This window comes from Siphateles boraxobius, unplaced genomic scaffold (genome assembly GCF_051911475.1).
Source record: "Siphateles boraxobius isolate OS27281-9 unplaced genomic scaffold, OSU_SipBor_1 61, whole genome shotgun sequence".
NCBI lineage: Eukaryota > Metazoa > Chordata > Actinopteri > Cypriniformes > Leuciscidae > Siphateles > Siphateles boraxobius.
Genome location: NW_027509188.1, coordinates 6,532,035 through 6,549,243, shown reverse-complemented (window position 1 = coordinate 6,549,243; position 17,209 = coordinate 6,532,035). Strand labels below are relative to the sequence as shown.

Below are 17,209 nucleotides of genomic sequence, written 5' to 3'. Positions count from 1 at the left end.
AATTAAACATATATGGACTCAAATAAAGCCCAAACATAATGCATTTTTAAATGTAAAATAGGGACTTGTCCATAAGTTAATGCTAGTAGAAGCATATACATTTAAACAACAAAAAATACAGTTAATTACTGTACATAACTTCATGAAAAATCCCAATACAACATACATAGAAACATGTCTTTAATCATTAATTCGGTTTACCAAAGCAGTCAACAATAATTACATTGAAATGCCAGCATTACCGTAGCAGTACAACTAAAGTCTAATATATATAAGACTTGTAAAGCACATTATGTTCAGAAATTGTCTGTTTCATCAAGGTTAATGTGTTCCTCTACTGGACGTTTTTTGTTTCTTGTGTCAGCATCAGGACCTGACACTTCCAAATCCAAGAAACTGTCCAACAGCTCTTCAGCAGGAGGAGGTGCAGGATTAGTCTCTGTAAACCAGAAATGACTCAGTTATTTATAGACAGACAGACAAGCAGACAGACATATAGTAGATAGTAGGGGTGTAACAATACATCGATCAAACGTCTAACGATATGATGTCACACATAAAATATCGATATACGGTACCTTTATTTTGACACTCTCCACATCCTCACATAATTTTTTTCTGCTGAAATAGACGCCTGACAAGATTGACTGAACTCTTTGTCACAAAAGCCAGTATTTTCCGCTGTTAAGGCATGGTGAGTTCATGTTTTACAGCAGAAACGACAAGCACCCTTGTTTGTGAAATCAACCCGAAAAGTCTGTTTTAGCGAATCAGTGCACAGTATTCAGGTCAGGTGACAAGGCTGCTAGTCACTTTGAAAAGACGCGCTAGCTGAGAGGAGTTTCGTCAAAGCTGATTAAAAGTGATCGAGGATGGATTTCAACGATCTTGATGAACCCGGGATATCTTCTTCATGGCGTAAAAGGAAAATAAAAGCTGAAACTTTTTCACGGAATCTTGCTAAAACAGCAGGTTCGTGGTGAGGGAAAAGCTCTCTGTATTGCGTGTACGTTAATCACAACAACAAAGTTTGACAGGCGTCTATGTCAGCTGAGGAGATTAACGTTACAAAGATTAAGTGTTTTATTATGTATCATAGCAATTCATTGGCTTTATTTAACTCTAAAAAATAATAATAATAAAAATAAAAAATAAAATATATATATATATATATAAAATATATATTAAAAAATACTTTCAATGAACTTTAATTTTATAAGTTACCTGTATTTTTTTTAGTTAGTATTACTTAATCAAAACAACCCAGTTGCAGTTTGATTGATATTCAAATGCATAATAATTAAAAAAAAACATGATATATGAAAATGAACAAGAACGGAGTTATCTGTTTTTGCAAATGAACTCTTCTGTTATAGAGTTAATTTGCAAAAACAGATAACTCCAATCTTGTTCATTTTCATATATCATGTTTTTTTTTTTACTTGTAACTTATAACAAACAACTTGTAAATGTCCCAATTGGGAGAGGGTGTTCAATTTTCAAAGAGTTTAATTAAACTTTCATGTAATTTTTGGATGCATTTGTGAGTTAATACACGTAACTGGTTGTGTACACTTGGCACATAATATCTAAATTTCGATAAATCAATTGATATAGTCCTGAATCGAATCATAATCGTATCGCAGAATTTTTTGAGGTATTTGCAAACATCGTATCGCTGGCTGAGAGAATCGATATCGTATCGTATCGTATCGTGATGAACTGTCCGATTTACACCCCTAGTGGATAGATAGATAGATTGTACCTTCAGCTTCAAGGATCTGACATTGATGGGGACTTTCTCCTGGGCTAATGAAGCCATTGCAGGAAACTATTTTAGCATAGGTCCAGACAGATTCCTTAGGAATACGTGGTAAACTGGGATCTGATCGATTTACATAGAAAAAGCCAAATCTTTCTTCAAAACCCGCCGCCCATTCCACATTGTCCATTAGTGACCAGGCAGTGTAGCCACGGATGTCCACACCATCTAGCAAACACGCTGAAAACAAACAAGAATATTTATAATGCATGAAAAAGCATCACAGAAATGTAATGCTGTTTAATGCTGTCCTTTTCGATCTTATTACCTTTCAGGGCCTGATTGATATAGGTATTGTAGTAGTGGATACGGAGGACATCATTCAGATCTATTGGCCCTCGTTCTGATACACCATTCTCTGTTATGTAAACAGCAGGGTCTCCATATTCATCTTTAATGAACTTCAGAATTTTTCGGAATCCCGCAGGATTTACTTTCAACCAGAAGGATCCAGATTCCAGCCATGTACGATCTGATACAACTCCTACACCCCTGGAATAGACGGCAACAAAATTATTGCCCAACTCTTTACAAAAAGTTGGAAAAAGTATGTCAATACTTTATCTGCATACATACAGTATGCTCTCTTAGGGTGATATATATTATATAGTAAATCTCAACTGCGTTATTGTATCTTTACAAAATGTTAACTATATTATCTCACAGCAATAATCTTCTAAATGTGACTAAGGCATAAAGATATTTTATTAATTAACACTATGATTTTCTGTAAAGCTGCTTTGAAACAATGTGTATTGAATATGCTATACAAATAAATTTCATAGAATAACTTTGCCGAATAAAACCAAAAGGCTACCTGTCTGCATCATAGTCCTCGAAGTCTTTGTAGTCCAAGTAATAGGTTAAAACAGAGGTGTAGTGGTTGAATCCAAAATAATCATAAGTACCATTAATCCTCGCTACTTCAGCAGGGGTAAATTCTGGAAGTCTGATAGATGGGAAATGCAAATGTGAAAGCATTTATAAGAACTGAACATTTTTAGTACAAAGCTATAAATTCCTATCAAACAAGATAACATGAATTACCTTGATTGAGGTCGGCCAGCCGCTAAACTTCTCTCTCGAATTCTGTCTTTCATTATATCACTGTAATCTCCATTGAACACAGGATGAGCAAACCAACCCAGCATGAACTGTTTCAAGAAGAGGAGCTTATTGTTTATTTATGCACATGGTTACACACTATTCGTATAGTTAAATCACAAATCTGTACCTGAAGATAACGCACGGCAGCATCCACGTCTTCCTGTTTGTATGGGTTTCTTGGTTCAGCCCAGTCAGAGTTTAGAGTGATGCTGATAAGGCCACCATATTTTGCACGATACTTGTCATTATATAGATGCCAGGCCTCAGCATGAGCCTTGATGAGGTTGTGTGCCGCAACATATGGTCCAGTGGCCGGTCTGGAATTTATACCTGGACAGAGATAAACCATCATCAATAACCTTATTTTGCATTATCAGCTGTGAATGAGGAAATTGGTGGGCTTAATCATATTTTACAAAAATTAAAAAGTATAATTTTAATGGCAAATGATACCTGGTGCCATAGTTCCATAGCCATATCCTGCCAAAGCAACATTAAGGGGTTCATTTAAAGTAATCCAGAACTTTACTCTGTCCCCCAGACTGTTAAACACAACATCAGCATAGTCTCTGAACCTATCGACAATAGTTTCATTCTCCCAGCCACCAACATCCTGGAGTGCTTGTGGGAGATCCCAGTGGTACAAGGTCACCTGCCAGATCAAAATGATTAATAGACTTGTTAGCCTAAAAGAATTTGACTAAATTTTGACAGAATGCATTTTTAGCATGCAAATTCTTTCAGAAATAGTCTACCTGGGGCTGGATATTGGCTGCCAAAAGTGCATCTACAAGCTTATTATAGTAGTTGAGTCCAGCTTCATTAATTTTCTTGTTTGTTCCATCAGGCATAATTCTGGGCCATGCAACAGACATCCGGTAGTGGCCGACCTTCAGTTTTTTTACATTATCGACATCATCAGCAATCCTGTTGTAGCTGTCACAGGCAATGTCACCATTGTCGTCGTTAGCTATTTTTGAAGGAGTGTGTGCATATTTGTCCCAAATACTGAGACCTTTTCCATCTGTTCTCCAGGCTCCCTCTATCTGTGTTGTTAAAGCATAACATGAAACATGTATAATTTTAAGCAAATATATGATTAAAAAATATATAAATATGATTAAAAATTGCACTTGTTGAAATGGATTGTACCTGATATGCAGCTGTTGCTGTGCTCCACATAAATCCCTCTGGAAAATGTCCATATAACATTTCTTCCTCCACTGGTAGTGGAAGGCCATTATTTCTTATTATATCAAAAAGGAGGTGAGCTGAGCGCTTTGGAGTTCTTGGCCGATTTGAAAGTAAAAAGTTCACATGGTGAAGTCCATAGCTAACAAAGTAGCCATTTAGCCACTCAAATGAGTCCATCAGAGAGCTAACAATATAACCCTTAATACGTACTCCATCCAGGTTGTTTGCTAAAAAAGACAATACATGTAATTGTGTCAAATGTACAATTTAACACCATTGCAAACATTAAGCCATTTTCACTTGTACATTTTGTACAATTTGTGTATTCATGAGCAAAGAATTTCTGCATAAAAACCTTTTTAAGCAGACAAATACGTGTGTATGCACTGTAAGTGAATGAGAACCATTGTTAACATACCTTTAAGAGCCTCATCAACATAGGTCTTAAGAAAGAATATTCGATCAGTGTCATCAACTGTCACGGCAGGGACTGTAGCCACACCATTTTCTGTTATATAAATCTCAGGGTCTCCATACTCTTCCTTTACCCAGTTAAGAAGTCTCCTGAGTCCCCAAGAAACAGTCTTCTGCTCATTAACAGCCGTATTTTCAGAGCCATCTGGAAAGTCCTTCTCAATGTCCTGGTCAGTCTGATAAGACTCAACATCAAGTCTACTGGTCACATGGCGCACGACTCTGGTTGTGTATGTGTTAATGCAGAATACATCAGCTGTTCCTTGGATAAAGGCTTTGTCTTCGTCAGTAAAAGAAGGCAGGCGGGATTCTGTCAAGCCTTGAAGTTCACTCTTGTTGCCAACCTGCCACTTCATGGCATCAGGGTAGTCACCATTTTTAAATATGGGATGTGCAAACCAGCCTAGTTGGAACTGAAGGGCTCGATCAGCTGCAACCACCTCTCGAGGGATGTTGACATCCAGGGGCTCTGCCCATTCAGCATTTAGACTAATGGATACCAGACCTCCTTGCGCTGCCCTGTATTTCTCATCATAGGTGTGATAAGCTTGTGCATGAGCTTTCAGGAGGTTGTGTGCAACCCTGTATGGAGCATCTCCTGGTTGGTTTACGTTAGGTGGAATCTGACCTAGTCCATATCCAGACCATGCAATTGTCTGGGGTTCATTAAATGTGATCCAAAACTTCACCCTGTCTCCAAATGTTGAATAACAGAAGTCACAATATTCATTGAATATGTTAATTAATTCGGGGTTGTCCCAACCGTTGATGTTCTGTAAAGCCTGTGGCAGGTCCCAATGGTACAGAGTCACCATAGGAGTGATATTGTTTGACAAAAGACCATCAATGAGCCTGTTGTAGTAGTCCACACCCTTCTGGTTAAGAGAAGATTTTTTCCCACTGGGAAAAATTCGAGACCATGACAAGGAGAATCTATAATTCTTCAGTTTTAGGGCTCTCAACATGTATAGATCCTCATCAATTTTATTGTAGCTGTCACATGCAACATCACCATTGTCATTGTTTGGGATCATACCAGGTTTTTGAGTGAAAGTATCCCAAACACTTGGTCCTTTTCCATCTGCATTCCAGCCACCTTCAACCTGATATGCTGAAGAAGAGACACCCCAATGGAATCCCTCTGGAAATGTTCCATAGTGATAAAGCTGTCTCTCAAACTTGGTTTGAGGGGAGAACTTTTCCCAAACAACCTTGGATTTTGAAGGAACTTCAGATGGTGGCAGACTAGGAAGTTTTGTGCTCTCAATTTTATTTCCATAGATCTGCCTCTTAGAGCTTGCTGGAGTCTCAGCAAATCCATTATGCTCAATCACCTTAGAATAGTAATATGCTGATGCTTTGGGGATTCTTGGCCTGTCGGGATCTTCAAAGTTCACATAGTGCAATCCAAATCGTTGACTGTAGCCTTGAGGACCTTCAAAGCCATCCATCAGAGACTTGACTGTAAACCTCTGGATGACAACACCATCCAAATGCACAGCTGTAGTAGAAAGAAGTAGTTAATAGATAGTGATCTTTATATTACTATACTGTATATAGTCTGATGTTAAAGGATTAGTTCCCTTTTAAAAAAACTTTTGCAGATAATTTACTCACCCCCATGTCATCCAAGATGTCCATGTCTTTCTTTCTTCAGTCGAAAAGAAATTAAGGTTTTTGATGAAAACATTCCAGGATTTTTCTCCATATAATGGACTTCAACGGGATCCAAACGGTTCAAGGTCCAAATGACAGTTTCAATGCAGCAAGGCGAGCATTTGTGCTTATAAAAATTAAACTGTTTTATTTATGTTTGAAATGACCGATCGTTTCGCTAGATAAGACCCTTATTCATCGTCTGGTATCGTTTAAAGCCCTTTGAAGCTGCACTGAAACTATCATTTGGATCTTGAACCGTTTGGATCCCACTGAAGTCCATTATATGGAGAAAAATCCTGGAATGTTTTCATCAAAAACCTTAATTTCTTTTCAACTGAAGAAAGAAAGACATGGACATCTTGACATGGGGGTGAGTAAATTATCAGCAAAAGTTTTTTTAAAAGTGAACTAATCCTTCAAAGTTTGGCAAGGGTTTTGTTACATTGGTAGAAGATTGTTTTAAGGTCAGTCAGTGTCAAATCTGATGTTGTTGGTGTCTGTAAAATTATTTCATTAAACAGTTTCATATATTTTAAGCTCCCTGAAGGACTAATTATTCCCAAGCCAATAAACACCAGGTTTAGTGTATTATATTATAAAATTGTGATTTTTGGATAGACAAACCTGATTCCTTCAAGTCTACACTGTCAAAAGTCTTCTCAGGGTGCAAATATATTCATAAGTGGCCCATAAAGTTGTAAAAAACAAACAAACAAAAAAACAACATTTGTAGATGTGGGTGACATTGGAGCCTTAATTACATCCATGAAAATACAAGGACATGTTTTAAGCTTAAAAGCTCAAATGTAATGTCCCTGTTATGATCAAAAAGAGAGTACGATAATTTTTTATCATTTATCAGTGTTGACTAACTAGGAGAATCTTGATAGTGGCTTAGAAGTAGGTCTACATCAGCCCTGTTTCCGTGCAAAAAGACATTTGTCCTCAGCTATCTTGATATGAAAGTATGGTCAGCAAACTTTTTGAGATATCAGATACCCTATACACGGTTTCCCTACAAGGCATTTTTGGCCTCAAAATAATGAATACTTCAAATATGAAAATGTTAGAATCTCCAAGAAATACCTTACAGATTTTAGATTAAGGTCACCACCTCTTATTCCAAACAGACTGACCTGTTATCACTAAAAATATTAATATAATCATAGATTTAAGCATTGACCAGTTCCCTTAAAACACTTACCTTTCATTGCTTCATTAATGTAAGCTTTGAGATAGTCGACACGCTGAATGTCATTGAGCAGATCACCATAGTACTCAGTTGGCATTCCGTTTCCTGTGATATAGATGGGCACCTTTGTGATGGATGTGTACTCTAAATAGATATAGTTCAATAACCGCCGAAGCCCCCATGGAACAGACTGGATCTCGTCAGAAGCTGTGGAGGGCCATGTGGGGTCCGTATAAGCCTCGAAGTCCCCAACATTATTGGGTCCAGCGTCACATCTACCCATGCTCTCGCTAATCAGTCGGGAAGTGTAGTGATTAAGTCCGAAGAAATCAGCTGTGCCTCGGATTCTTTGTTTCTCTGCCTCAGTGAAGACTGGGAGTCTTGCCAGCTCTTTTCCACACTCACCTTTCTTTTGGTCTATTTGTTTCTTCAGCACGACTGGATAGTCTCCATCTACAAATATGGGGTGAGCAAACCATCCCAGCTGGAAGTTCAAATAACGCTCAGCTGCTGCAACATCCTGATCACTTACGGTATTCCTTGGCTCTGCCCAATCAGAGTCAAGGGCAATACCCACTTTTCCACTGTACATTTTCCTGTAATTATCATTATAAATATGCCAGGCTTCAGCATGAGATTTCAAAATATTGTGCGTCACCTGTAAAAAAAGAAAGAAAAGCATTGCAAATATATACTTTATAAAATCATAAAATAGATGGTACTTTTTATGATTGACAAACACACCTTGTAAGAGGCTATTATTGGGCTTTTCATACGTGGGGGATGTTCCCCTGTTCCATACCCCAAGTTGCTCACTACCCAGGGGCTGCCGAAAGTGATCCATGTTTTGACTCTGTCTCCATAACGAGAGAAGCAAAAGTCCGAAAATTCTTTGAAAGCTTCCACAATAGAGTCATTAACCCAGCCTCCTGAGTCCTGCAGAGCTTGGGGAAGGTCCCAATGATGCAGGGTAACAGTGGGCTCGATGCCGGATTGTAGTAGTGTGTTAATCATCTTGTCATAATAAGCAACCCCCTCATCAACCAAACTTTCTCTGTGTCCATTGGGGAAAATGCGAGCCCAGGAAATTGAGAACTGATAATTAGGTGCCATCATACCCCTAAGCAGATACGCATCATAGTCTACCTTATGATAACTATCACAGGCCAAATCAGTGGTCTGGTTGTCAAAGACATGACCCTCGTGGCTAAAACGATCCCATATGGTCTCGCCCTTCCTGTGTTCAGCCCATCCACCCTCCACTTTGAAACTCTCACTGGAGACGGACCATTCAAAATCAACTGGGAAAGAGCCACTCAGAAACTCATCACGCTCAGCTTCGCTTTGACCACTGAATTTCTCCCAGACCTTCTGGTATGAGATAGCAGAAGTTGATTTCTGATGGACAGGAATCCTGAACTTTCGTGGCTTTGCATTACTGGAGCTCCAAAAAACAGCCAACAAACCAATAGAAAGAAATCCTTCTAGGACCTTCATCGTGTCAGTTGCAAGTGGGGAAGAGTGGGGAAAGCTCTTTATAACCACCACGGCTGTTATGTCAGTTATACAATCAGTTATACAGTTATACAAGAGTGTCAGTTATACAATCAGTTATAGAGTTATACAAGAGTGTCAACAATCATATCAGTTATACAATTGTGGAGTTTAACTTTTAACTTTAATCCTACTAGTGATACAGTTTATGGCAGTCATTAAGGGTGTGTTCACACGTGTTGTTCGGTTTGCTTGATTTGTTTGGTCCGGACTAAATTTTTTTATAAAAGTGTAGTCTTGGTCATACAGTTGTTATAGCACAGAACCTAAAGATACCGCACCTAAAGGCATAGGGATATGTTGACAAACTTATTGGTCGGCTTTTATTACGTATATTTCGCATCGGAACTTACCAAACATCCAAAACCATGCTGTGTGCTGGGATAAATGCGCTCCTTGTGTGTGCGTAGCTTGCATATGATGGGATTTTGACCAGCTGAGAAAAATGTGTAAAAGAGTCAAAAAAGCGCCAGGAATCTCTCACGTCACAAAGATCTGATCTGCTGCTATCTTATCAAAAGATCTGCAGTGACGAGAAGCGGATTTAATACCTGTACCGAACTGTGATGTGTAACATCACAACTATGACGAGAAAAAACAGTTATGCTTGAGCATTCTGTCCTTTTTAGGGTCGCATCTGTTTACATCATGTCCTGTATTTGGTTCGTTTACATGTCTTTGATCTGTGTTGCGTTCATGTTTCATTCGAACCGCACCAGAGTTCGTTTGGAAGAGGAATGAGACCCATCTTTTCAGTGGTCTCGGCCCGCTTGTTTGGTGGCACCGGGGTTCGGATGGCAGTGTTCACGATTATTCAAATAAACCGCACTAACAGAGCAATCGAACCAGGGTCGTTTTAATTGAACCAAACATGCCAAGGGTTTTTTTAGGTTTTTTTTAAAACAATGGATTCACAACGAACATTTAAAACAAGTCTCAAAAACTTTTTTTTTGTCCTCACTTAAACAGCCTCTGCATTAATCTTTAAAGAAATCCATCATTTCCATTTATGCCAAACTTGTTGTGAAACACATTTCTTGTGAATTAATTGTGATGTTAAATCTTATATAACAAACCTTATCTTGCAAAATCGTTATTCAAGGACCTAGTACTACAGTGGCATGAAGATGTTCACATGTGGCTAGATAGATTAATGGGAAACAAAGTGGCAGATTTTACCGTGAAGCTTTCAGTTGCTTAAGCTGATTTATCAATTCAACAAGAAATGGATACATTCAAGAATACTGGATGATCAATAAATCTTTTTCAATGGCTGACATGGATATCAATATCCAAAAAGACTTTATGAAAGAATTTATTGATTTTCTATGAGTTGTATATTGGCTGCAGATAAAGTATTAATTGTTTGTTGATCCATGAAGATAATGAAAAAGATTTTAAAAAGAAGACATTTTGAACTATTTGTTAAACTGCACGTGTCAGAACACACTCATTATTATATAATCATACTTTAAATTTAATATTGACAGATGTAAAATATATAATAAAGTTATGTAATGCATTGTATAATAATAAAAAGTATATTAGTAGTATATTTCTCTTTAGTATAAATTATCAGATAATGGATAAGGTTTGTATTAAACGAGACAGTAGCATTACATCACCACCTAGTGTACAACAGACAGTAGCAACCAGGTTAATTCAAATGATTTAACACATACAAACATTAAAATTAATGTTTTGATAAATTCAATAACAAAAAGTTTGACTATTTCAATAATATATATATATATATATATATGACAGGAAATCCATTTTGAAACCCAAATAAAATGTTCACAAGCATCCACAAGATCAGTGATACAGCATTTTTTCTTTCAATTATAATTTTTGATTTAAATATGTATGATTTAATACAAATTATGTTGGTAATAAACAAATAAATGCATAAAACGCTTGATTCCACGATTCCCTCTGCATTTTCCACATCGCCAAAATCATCGTTATTAGTAAATTTAAATGTCTAACAATCATTAACAAGATATTTATTTCCAATCTGTAAAGATGTTGAGCTCTAATAAATATGAAAACACAATATTAAACATACTAATATATAAATATGTACAGTTTAAGTTAAGTTGGTTAACAAAAATATTAGGCAATGATTAATAGAGCAATCATGTTCAGATAGCCTAGGTGTTTTCAAGCTACATACATTCATAACATTATGTGCAAATTGATTGTACATATCTGAAAAATAATGCACATGGCGGTAATTTAAATTGCATCAAACTAACTTTTTTTTTAATCAAAAATGAACACAATTATACAGCATCTAACTTGAAAAAGTTCAGCAATTTAACATTGCAGAAGTGCGTCATTGATTTTATGGACCACTTACCATTTATTACAAGTTATTCACCTTGATAAAGTCTCCAGTTACTGACATAACATAGGTTGCCTGAAATTAGGGAACAAGATGTTGTGTTATCAATGATGCTATAAAAGTTGTTGCCTTTAATGCCGTTAAAATTAACTGAAATTTCAGTAACAATACTGAAATTAACAATGATACCTGCTTACTTTTTGTTTTTGACTTGGTTGAATATTCACATTGTTCATGGTATCGTTTGTAGGGAAGAGAAGCTTTTATCCCATTGCATGATCATTTGATGTTTTCACTGAAGTTTTGTAGATTTCTGTTCACAATCTTGATCTGGTTGCCGTGAAAACAGTGTCACGCGTTACTGCTTCAGTCATCATATGGTAGAAATTGTCCAAATAAAAAGTTCAACAAGCTAAAAGAAGTTGATCCATTTCTTTGTTGGAAAGGTGTAAATATAACTGAAGTTTTATTGTTGTCTTTGTAAATATTCCCTTTCCCATATGGCCACAGAGAAGAGGTTGGCTTGCATAGCAAGAGAGTCAAGAAACACTTTACAATAAAAGTAACACAAATAACAACAACTGCAGAAATGGGTTGGGGGGATCCAATTCCAACTATGGTCAAAAACGTGGCTATAGAGTTTTTAAAGCATGTCCACCTACGGTGTCCAAAGGTTCAGAGGTCTACGAGAGACACTCATATTCTCCAGAAGACATCAGCCTTAGGTCTTAAGTAGTAGGTGTGTTGTTGCATTCATGATGTGTCATTCAAAAGTTGTTTAAACAGATCAAATGTTTGAGGCCTTTGCTGGTTCCAGGTAGCAAGATACATTTTTTTTATTAATTTCTTTGCTATGTATGATATTATACCAATTGTTTTAACAGCTTTAGGATCAAGTGTCCTGTCAAGCTCTGTACCAAAAAGATATCATATAGGTGTAATGTCCAAAGGAGTCTCAATACTTTAGCTGTCAGATTGTGTAACTCTTTCCAAAAATATATACGTTTTCTACATTCCCAGAAGATGTATTTTATTGATCCTGTATAGGTTTTACATCGCGACATCTAGGTGATACATTTTATTCAAAAACGTAGTGGGGTGAGGTACATCCTGTGCATAAATGTATAGTTCTGTTCTGTCATTTTGTTTCAGGATTCTTTCCACTTTATAAACAGGGATTTTCCGGGAGCGGGGCAGCAGGTCTGGATAGAAGAGCTAAACTAGACATTTTAGCAAAGGATCAACAAAACCTCTTTTCATCTTGTATATTATATTATAAGTATATTATAAACATCATAAATTCTTGTCACTGAATGTAACGCGTTTAATTTTTGGTAAAGGGTGATGAAGAGGTCATATGCGTAGGAGAGCAAAGGTGGTCTTCAATATCTTTCCAGTAAACAGTTCTGCACTCATCTACCGCGTTCGTCATTACGTTGTGCGTCAAGTTCAAGGGTTACTCTATTGGTGCAAATCGATGCATACGGCCGTCTGCCGGAAGCTAGTTATTTTAGTCTATAAAGTTTTAAATATGGATTTTTTTCTTACACAAACGCTTCAATTCAGTGGACCTTTATTAACCCTCGTAGATGCATGGAGCACTTTAATCATGAATAGATGCACTTTGATGGACTTCCAAAGACAGAAAGCCATTTACTGCCATTATAAATCTTGGAAGAGCCAGGACCTTTTTAATATAACTATGATTGTATTCGTCTGAAAGAAAAATGTCATTTACACCTAGGATGGCTTCAGGGTAAGTAAATCATGGGATAATTTTCATTTTTTGGGGGAACTATCCCTTTAACATTGTTGAACTCACGTCTCAGTCAGATCGTTTCCGCTGAAAGATCCTGGGTGAAGAACAGTTTGGATTCGTCGTGGATGATATCTCGCTGTCTTGCGGACCACAAAACAAACTCCCTTGATCTTGACACTTGAGAAAACGGATGAGCACCGGTCTGATGTAAATTTTCACATATTCCCATGATCGATCATTGTTTAAATCAGCAATTCTCAAACTGTGGTCCGCGGACCACTAGTGGTCCGTCAGGGTACTGCAGGTGGTCAGTGGAAAGGCTAAATAAAAAATAAAATAATATTTTTTTACCTTCATTTTACAAGGAAATTCCCATAAAAAAATAAAAAGTAAAAAGAATATGTAGGCCTATATTGATATAAAATTTAAATTAAATTGTCAAGTTCTTGTGTGATTACTAAAATAGGCTAGTGGCGCTCGGCTGTGACGTTCAAGTTCAGTCCCGTTAGAATCACAACATGGATCGGTGGATAGCAACAGGTTCTTCATCAGGGCTCTCAAGTGTCACACATTGAGCGTGACAGTCACTCATTTCGGTCTTTTGTCACGCACTCCCGCCACACATTGTATTTCTCACGCAGAAAAAATATTTATAATATATTTAATATGCCGCAGTTCCCAAAATTTCTCTGGCCGCGCCGCTCTAACTATGGAACCGTCAGAAATCAAGCGCGTCTCCCCTGGTGTTGTTAGTCGAGCCACACAATAACCAATCAGAAAATAGCACGATTGTATCTGGGTAAGATTTAACGCAACAACCAATGAAAAATTTTTTTTGTTGTCATGAAACACCCCCCCTCCCCCCCGATTATGCCCTCGAGCGCTTGAGTAAATAAATAAATAAAATATGCGGCAGCCGTTGTGTGCAGTAAACTTTCTTTTAACGAGCCTGTTGTACTGATGTGATGACCAGTTATAGTTTTAGTGCTAGTAAGCGTACTTAGAGGTGAGGATTAATTCAGGTAGGATTGTGTGTTGACATATTTTATTATGTGTATTATGAGGTGGTACGCGAAAATTCTTGATTACAAATAGTGGTCCACACACACAAAAAGTTTGAGAATCACTGGTTTAAATTAATGATCAATTAATCAATTACTCGGCCTTAATACTGCAATATGCCTCTGCTATGCTGTTAGCATCCACACTCTCTGCAAACCGTACTGTTTTCATACTTCGTGTACTTGTCTTACGTGCTTTTGAAAAGATGTCACATTATTTAACTGAGAGGGGCTTACACATAATCGAGACCTAGTTGAAAGATCAGGTTTGTAGAAGTTAGGGGTCATTTATGTGTGAAGTTGTGTAGAGCTCTCACACTACGCAGCCATCTTCGTCCTATGACTTAATTTTTATTAACATTTCTACAAACCTATTACAACATCTAAAAAGACTGTAATTTAAAGGTAAATGTACATAAACAGTCAGTAAAAGTAATAGACTTATGCAGTTAAATAAACCAGGCTTGGCATCCATCAAGGTCACATTGTTACCTTCATAGTCACAATCACAACTCATTTACGATTCACTGCGGCTGATTAAAAATCATGGTTTGTAGATTAATAATAAAAGACCTTATCCAATGATAACGAAGAGCAATTTGTAATAAAAGCAGATAGCAGCAAGGCAAGAGAGTTTCTGATAGCTGTATGAAACCACTTTACGCACGCAACCCAGTCGAAAAAAACCTTAACATTAACAATCAGTTAACTTTATTAAAACCATAGGCATGGAGGTACTTATAACACATGAAGAGGAATGTAAAGTTGAAAGCTTCCAGCAGTCTCTTTTGGTCAGTAAATAATCAGAAATATCTAATATACGGAGATACTTACTTTTACTTACTACACTAACCTTGAAATTTCAGCATAAAAAAACTCTGTTTGATAATATCAGGTCCAACACGTGGCATTGGAGACTTAGGAGGATGTCTAGGGTGCAAAATGACAGTGGGCGCCACACAAGAGGCAGGTCCCGTTCTAGATAGTGCCTAAGCACCCTCAAACAAAAGCAAGAGCACCCTCAGGTTAATACTATGATAATATCCTATTGGAGAAACTGATTTAAAAATGCTCCATTGTGTATTTGTGTGCCTATTTGCTCTGGAGAGCATAAAAGTGTGTTTTTGCTGCATTGAGCAAAGAAGCAAGAGACATTCGGAGATTTCAGTGGCCAATAAGAGGCCAGAGTTTTTGTCCAGTGCTGTGTTCTGCACGCTCGCGAATCCTCCAATTATAACAAAGTGTAGTTACGATGTAACAAAATATTAATTATGTAGTGTCAACAGCTTTATTGATTAAAACTAAACAACATTCTTTTAGCCTACTCTAGATTAAAAACGAGGTTGAAATGTGGTTGAAAACGAGGGGGTGGTGATGGCGCAGTGGATAAGACACATGCGTTTGGTGTGAGAGACCCGGGTTCGAATCCACTGTGAGACACCAATGTGTCCCTGAGCAAGACACTTAACCCTTAGTTGCTCCAGAGGCGTGCGACCTCTGACATATATAGCAATTGTAAGTCGCTTTGGATAAAAGCGACAGCTAAATGAATAAATGTAAATGTAAAACACTGAATAGTAGTGATATATGACAGACGTCCGTCTCTGGCTCAGCGCCAGTCAACTGCGAAAGTGCATTTGAATTTAGCAGTTCATCACATGATGCACTGACCAATCTACTCACACCAGTTTGATCGTACGTGCGAAATTCAGTGATTCCTACTAGTACCACTAGAGGTGTACCACACTTTGAGAACCACTGGTCTAGTTCTCTTACGAGAGTATCTCTCGTACTGCGTAATATCTTACGCTATGGGGAAAACCTCTTTTCCACGAGATATTGAAGCCAAAAATTGCATACACAAAACGAAGTGCATGGACGCGGCTCTCGCACCCCTGAGACTTCGGGGCATGCAAGTTTTGAACTACTTGGACGATTGGCTGATTCTAGCTCGGTCACACTCAGAGCTCTTAGAACACAGGACCATATTAGTCGACCATCTCGAGAATCTGGGTCTCACAGTCAATTGGGCGAAGTGTTCGCTGTCTCCTAGTCAGAAAATTTCGTTTCTGGGAACAGTACTGGACTCGCTGTCCATGACGGCACGTCTGTCGCCGGAGCGGGGACTGGATATTCAGCGCGCCGCGAAATCCTTCCGCCCCGGTTCTATAGTCCGCTCAAAAGGTTTCAGAAAATGCTGGGCCTCATGGCCTCAGCAGCTTCAGGACTCCAGCTAGGTCTGCTTCGCATGCGCCCACTGCAGCTGTGGCTGAGAGCGCAAGTTCCGCCCCGGGCATGGACCTCTGGTCTGTTTTGCCTCAGGTTCGACCTAAAATGCGTCTCAGATTTGGAACCTTGGAAAGTAACCGACTGGTATCAGTCAGATGTGAGTCTGGGGACTTCCTCGAGTGTGAAGGTGGTGTCCACGGACGCCTCCACCTCGGGATGGGTAGCACTGCTCGAGGGCAGACCGTTCTTTGGCCAGTGGTCAGAACGGGAAAAGCTTCTACACATAAACTGTCTGGAAATGATGGCAGTCGACAACGCGCTACGGCGCTTCTGTCCCCAGATAAAAGGTCACCATGTCGTGGTCCGGTCGGACAACATGTTAGTGGTGGCATACATAAATCACCAGGGTGGCATCTGGTCCCAAAACCTTTACAGGCTGACGGAACGCCTCCTGGTCTAGGCTCAGCACAACCTGCTTTCACTAAAAGCAGCGCATGTGCCTGGTCACTCGAATCTGGGACCAGACAGACTGTCCAGAAACAATGTTCCAGCAGGAGAATGGTCGCTGCACCCGCAGACGATCCAAGTGCTGTGGGAGACATTCGGCAGAGCGCAGGTGGACCTGTTCGCGTCTCAAGAAACTCTCCTTCCTTCAAGAGCTTCTGGATAAGGGCAGAACCCCATCCACGCTCAAAGTGTATGTGGCGGCCATAGCGGCGTTTACAAAACCAACGTCTGGCCAGTCACTGGGGAAAAACAACCTGGTCGTGCAATTCCTCAGGGGAGCTCGGAGGCTGAACCCTCCCAGACC

At 38.6% G+C, this 17,209-nt stretch overlaps 1 protein-coding gene across 1 annotated transcript; it reads right to left on the bottom strand.

Annotated features, from left to right (window-relative positions):
• Positions 1-296: 296 nt before the first annotated feature.
• LOC143718443 (lactase/phlorizin hydrolase-like) lies at positions 297-8,945 on the bottom strand. Its single transcript, XM_077209505.1, has 12 exons — positions 8,193-8,945; positions 7,461-8,106; positions 4,542-6,098; positions 4,082-4,350; positions 3,685-3,975; positions 3,383-3,581; positions 3,057-3,259; positions 2,870-2,976; positions 2,640-2,771; positions 2,091-2,314; positions 1,766-2,002; positions 297-439 (listed from the first exon to the last, which is right to left on the bottom strand). The coding sequence occupies exons 1-12, from the start codon at positions 8,943-8,945 to the stop codon at positions 297-299; spliced, it is 4,761 nt and encodes a 1,586-aa protein (XP_077065620.1).
• Positions 8,946-17,209: the final 8,264 nt, after the last annotated feature.

What these genes read in the sequence shown, in the direction of transcription:
- LOC143718443 (XM_077209505.1), bottom strand. Translation starts at nt 8,945, where the DNA reads ATGAAGGTCCTAGAAGGATTTCTTTCTATTGGTTTGTTGGCTGTTTTT. An exon ending in TGTTGATGAGGCTCTTAAAG is followed by an intron (nt 4,351 to 4,541) that starts GTATGTTAACAA and finishes TGTCTTTTTTAG; the next exon opens with CAAACAACCTGGATGGAGTA. An exon ending in TCAGATCCTTGAAGCTGAAG is followed by an intron (nt 440 to 1,765) that starts GTACAATCTATC and finishes TCTGGTTTACAG; the next exon opens with AGACTAATCCTGCACCTCCT.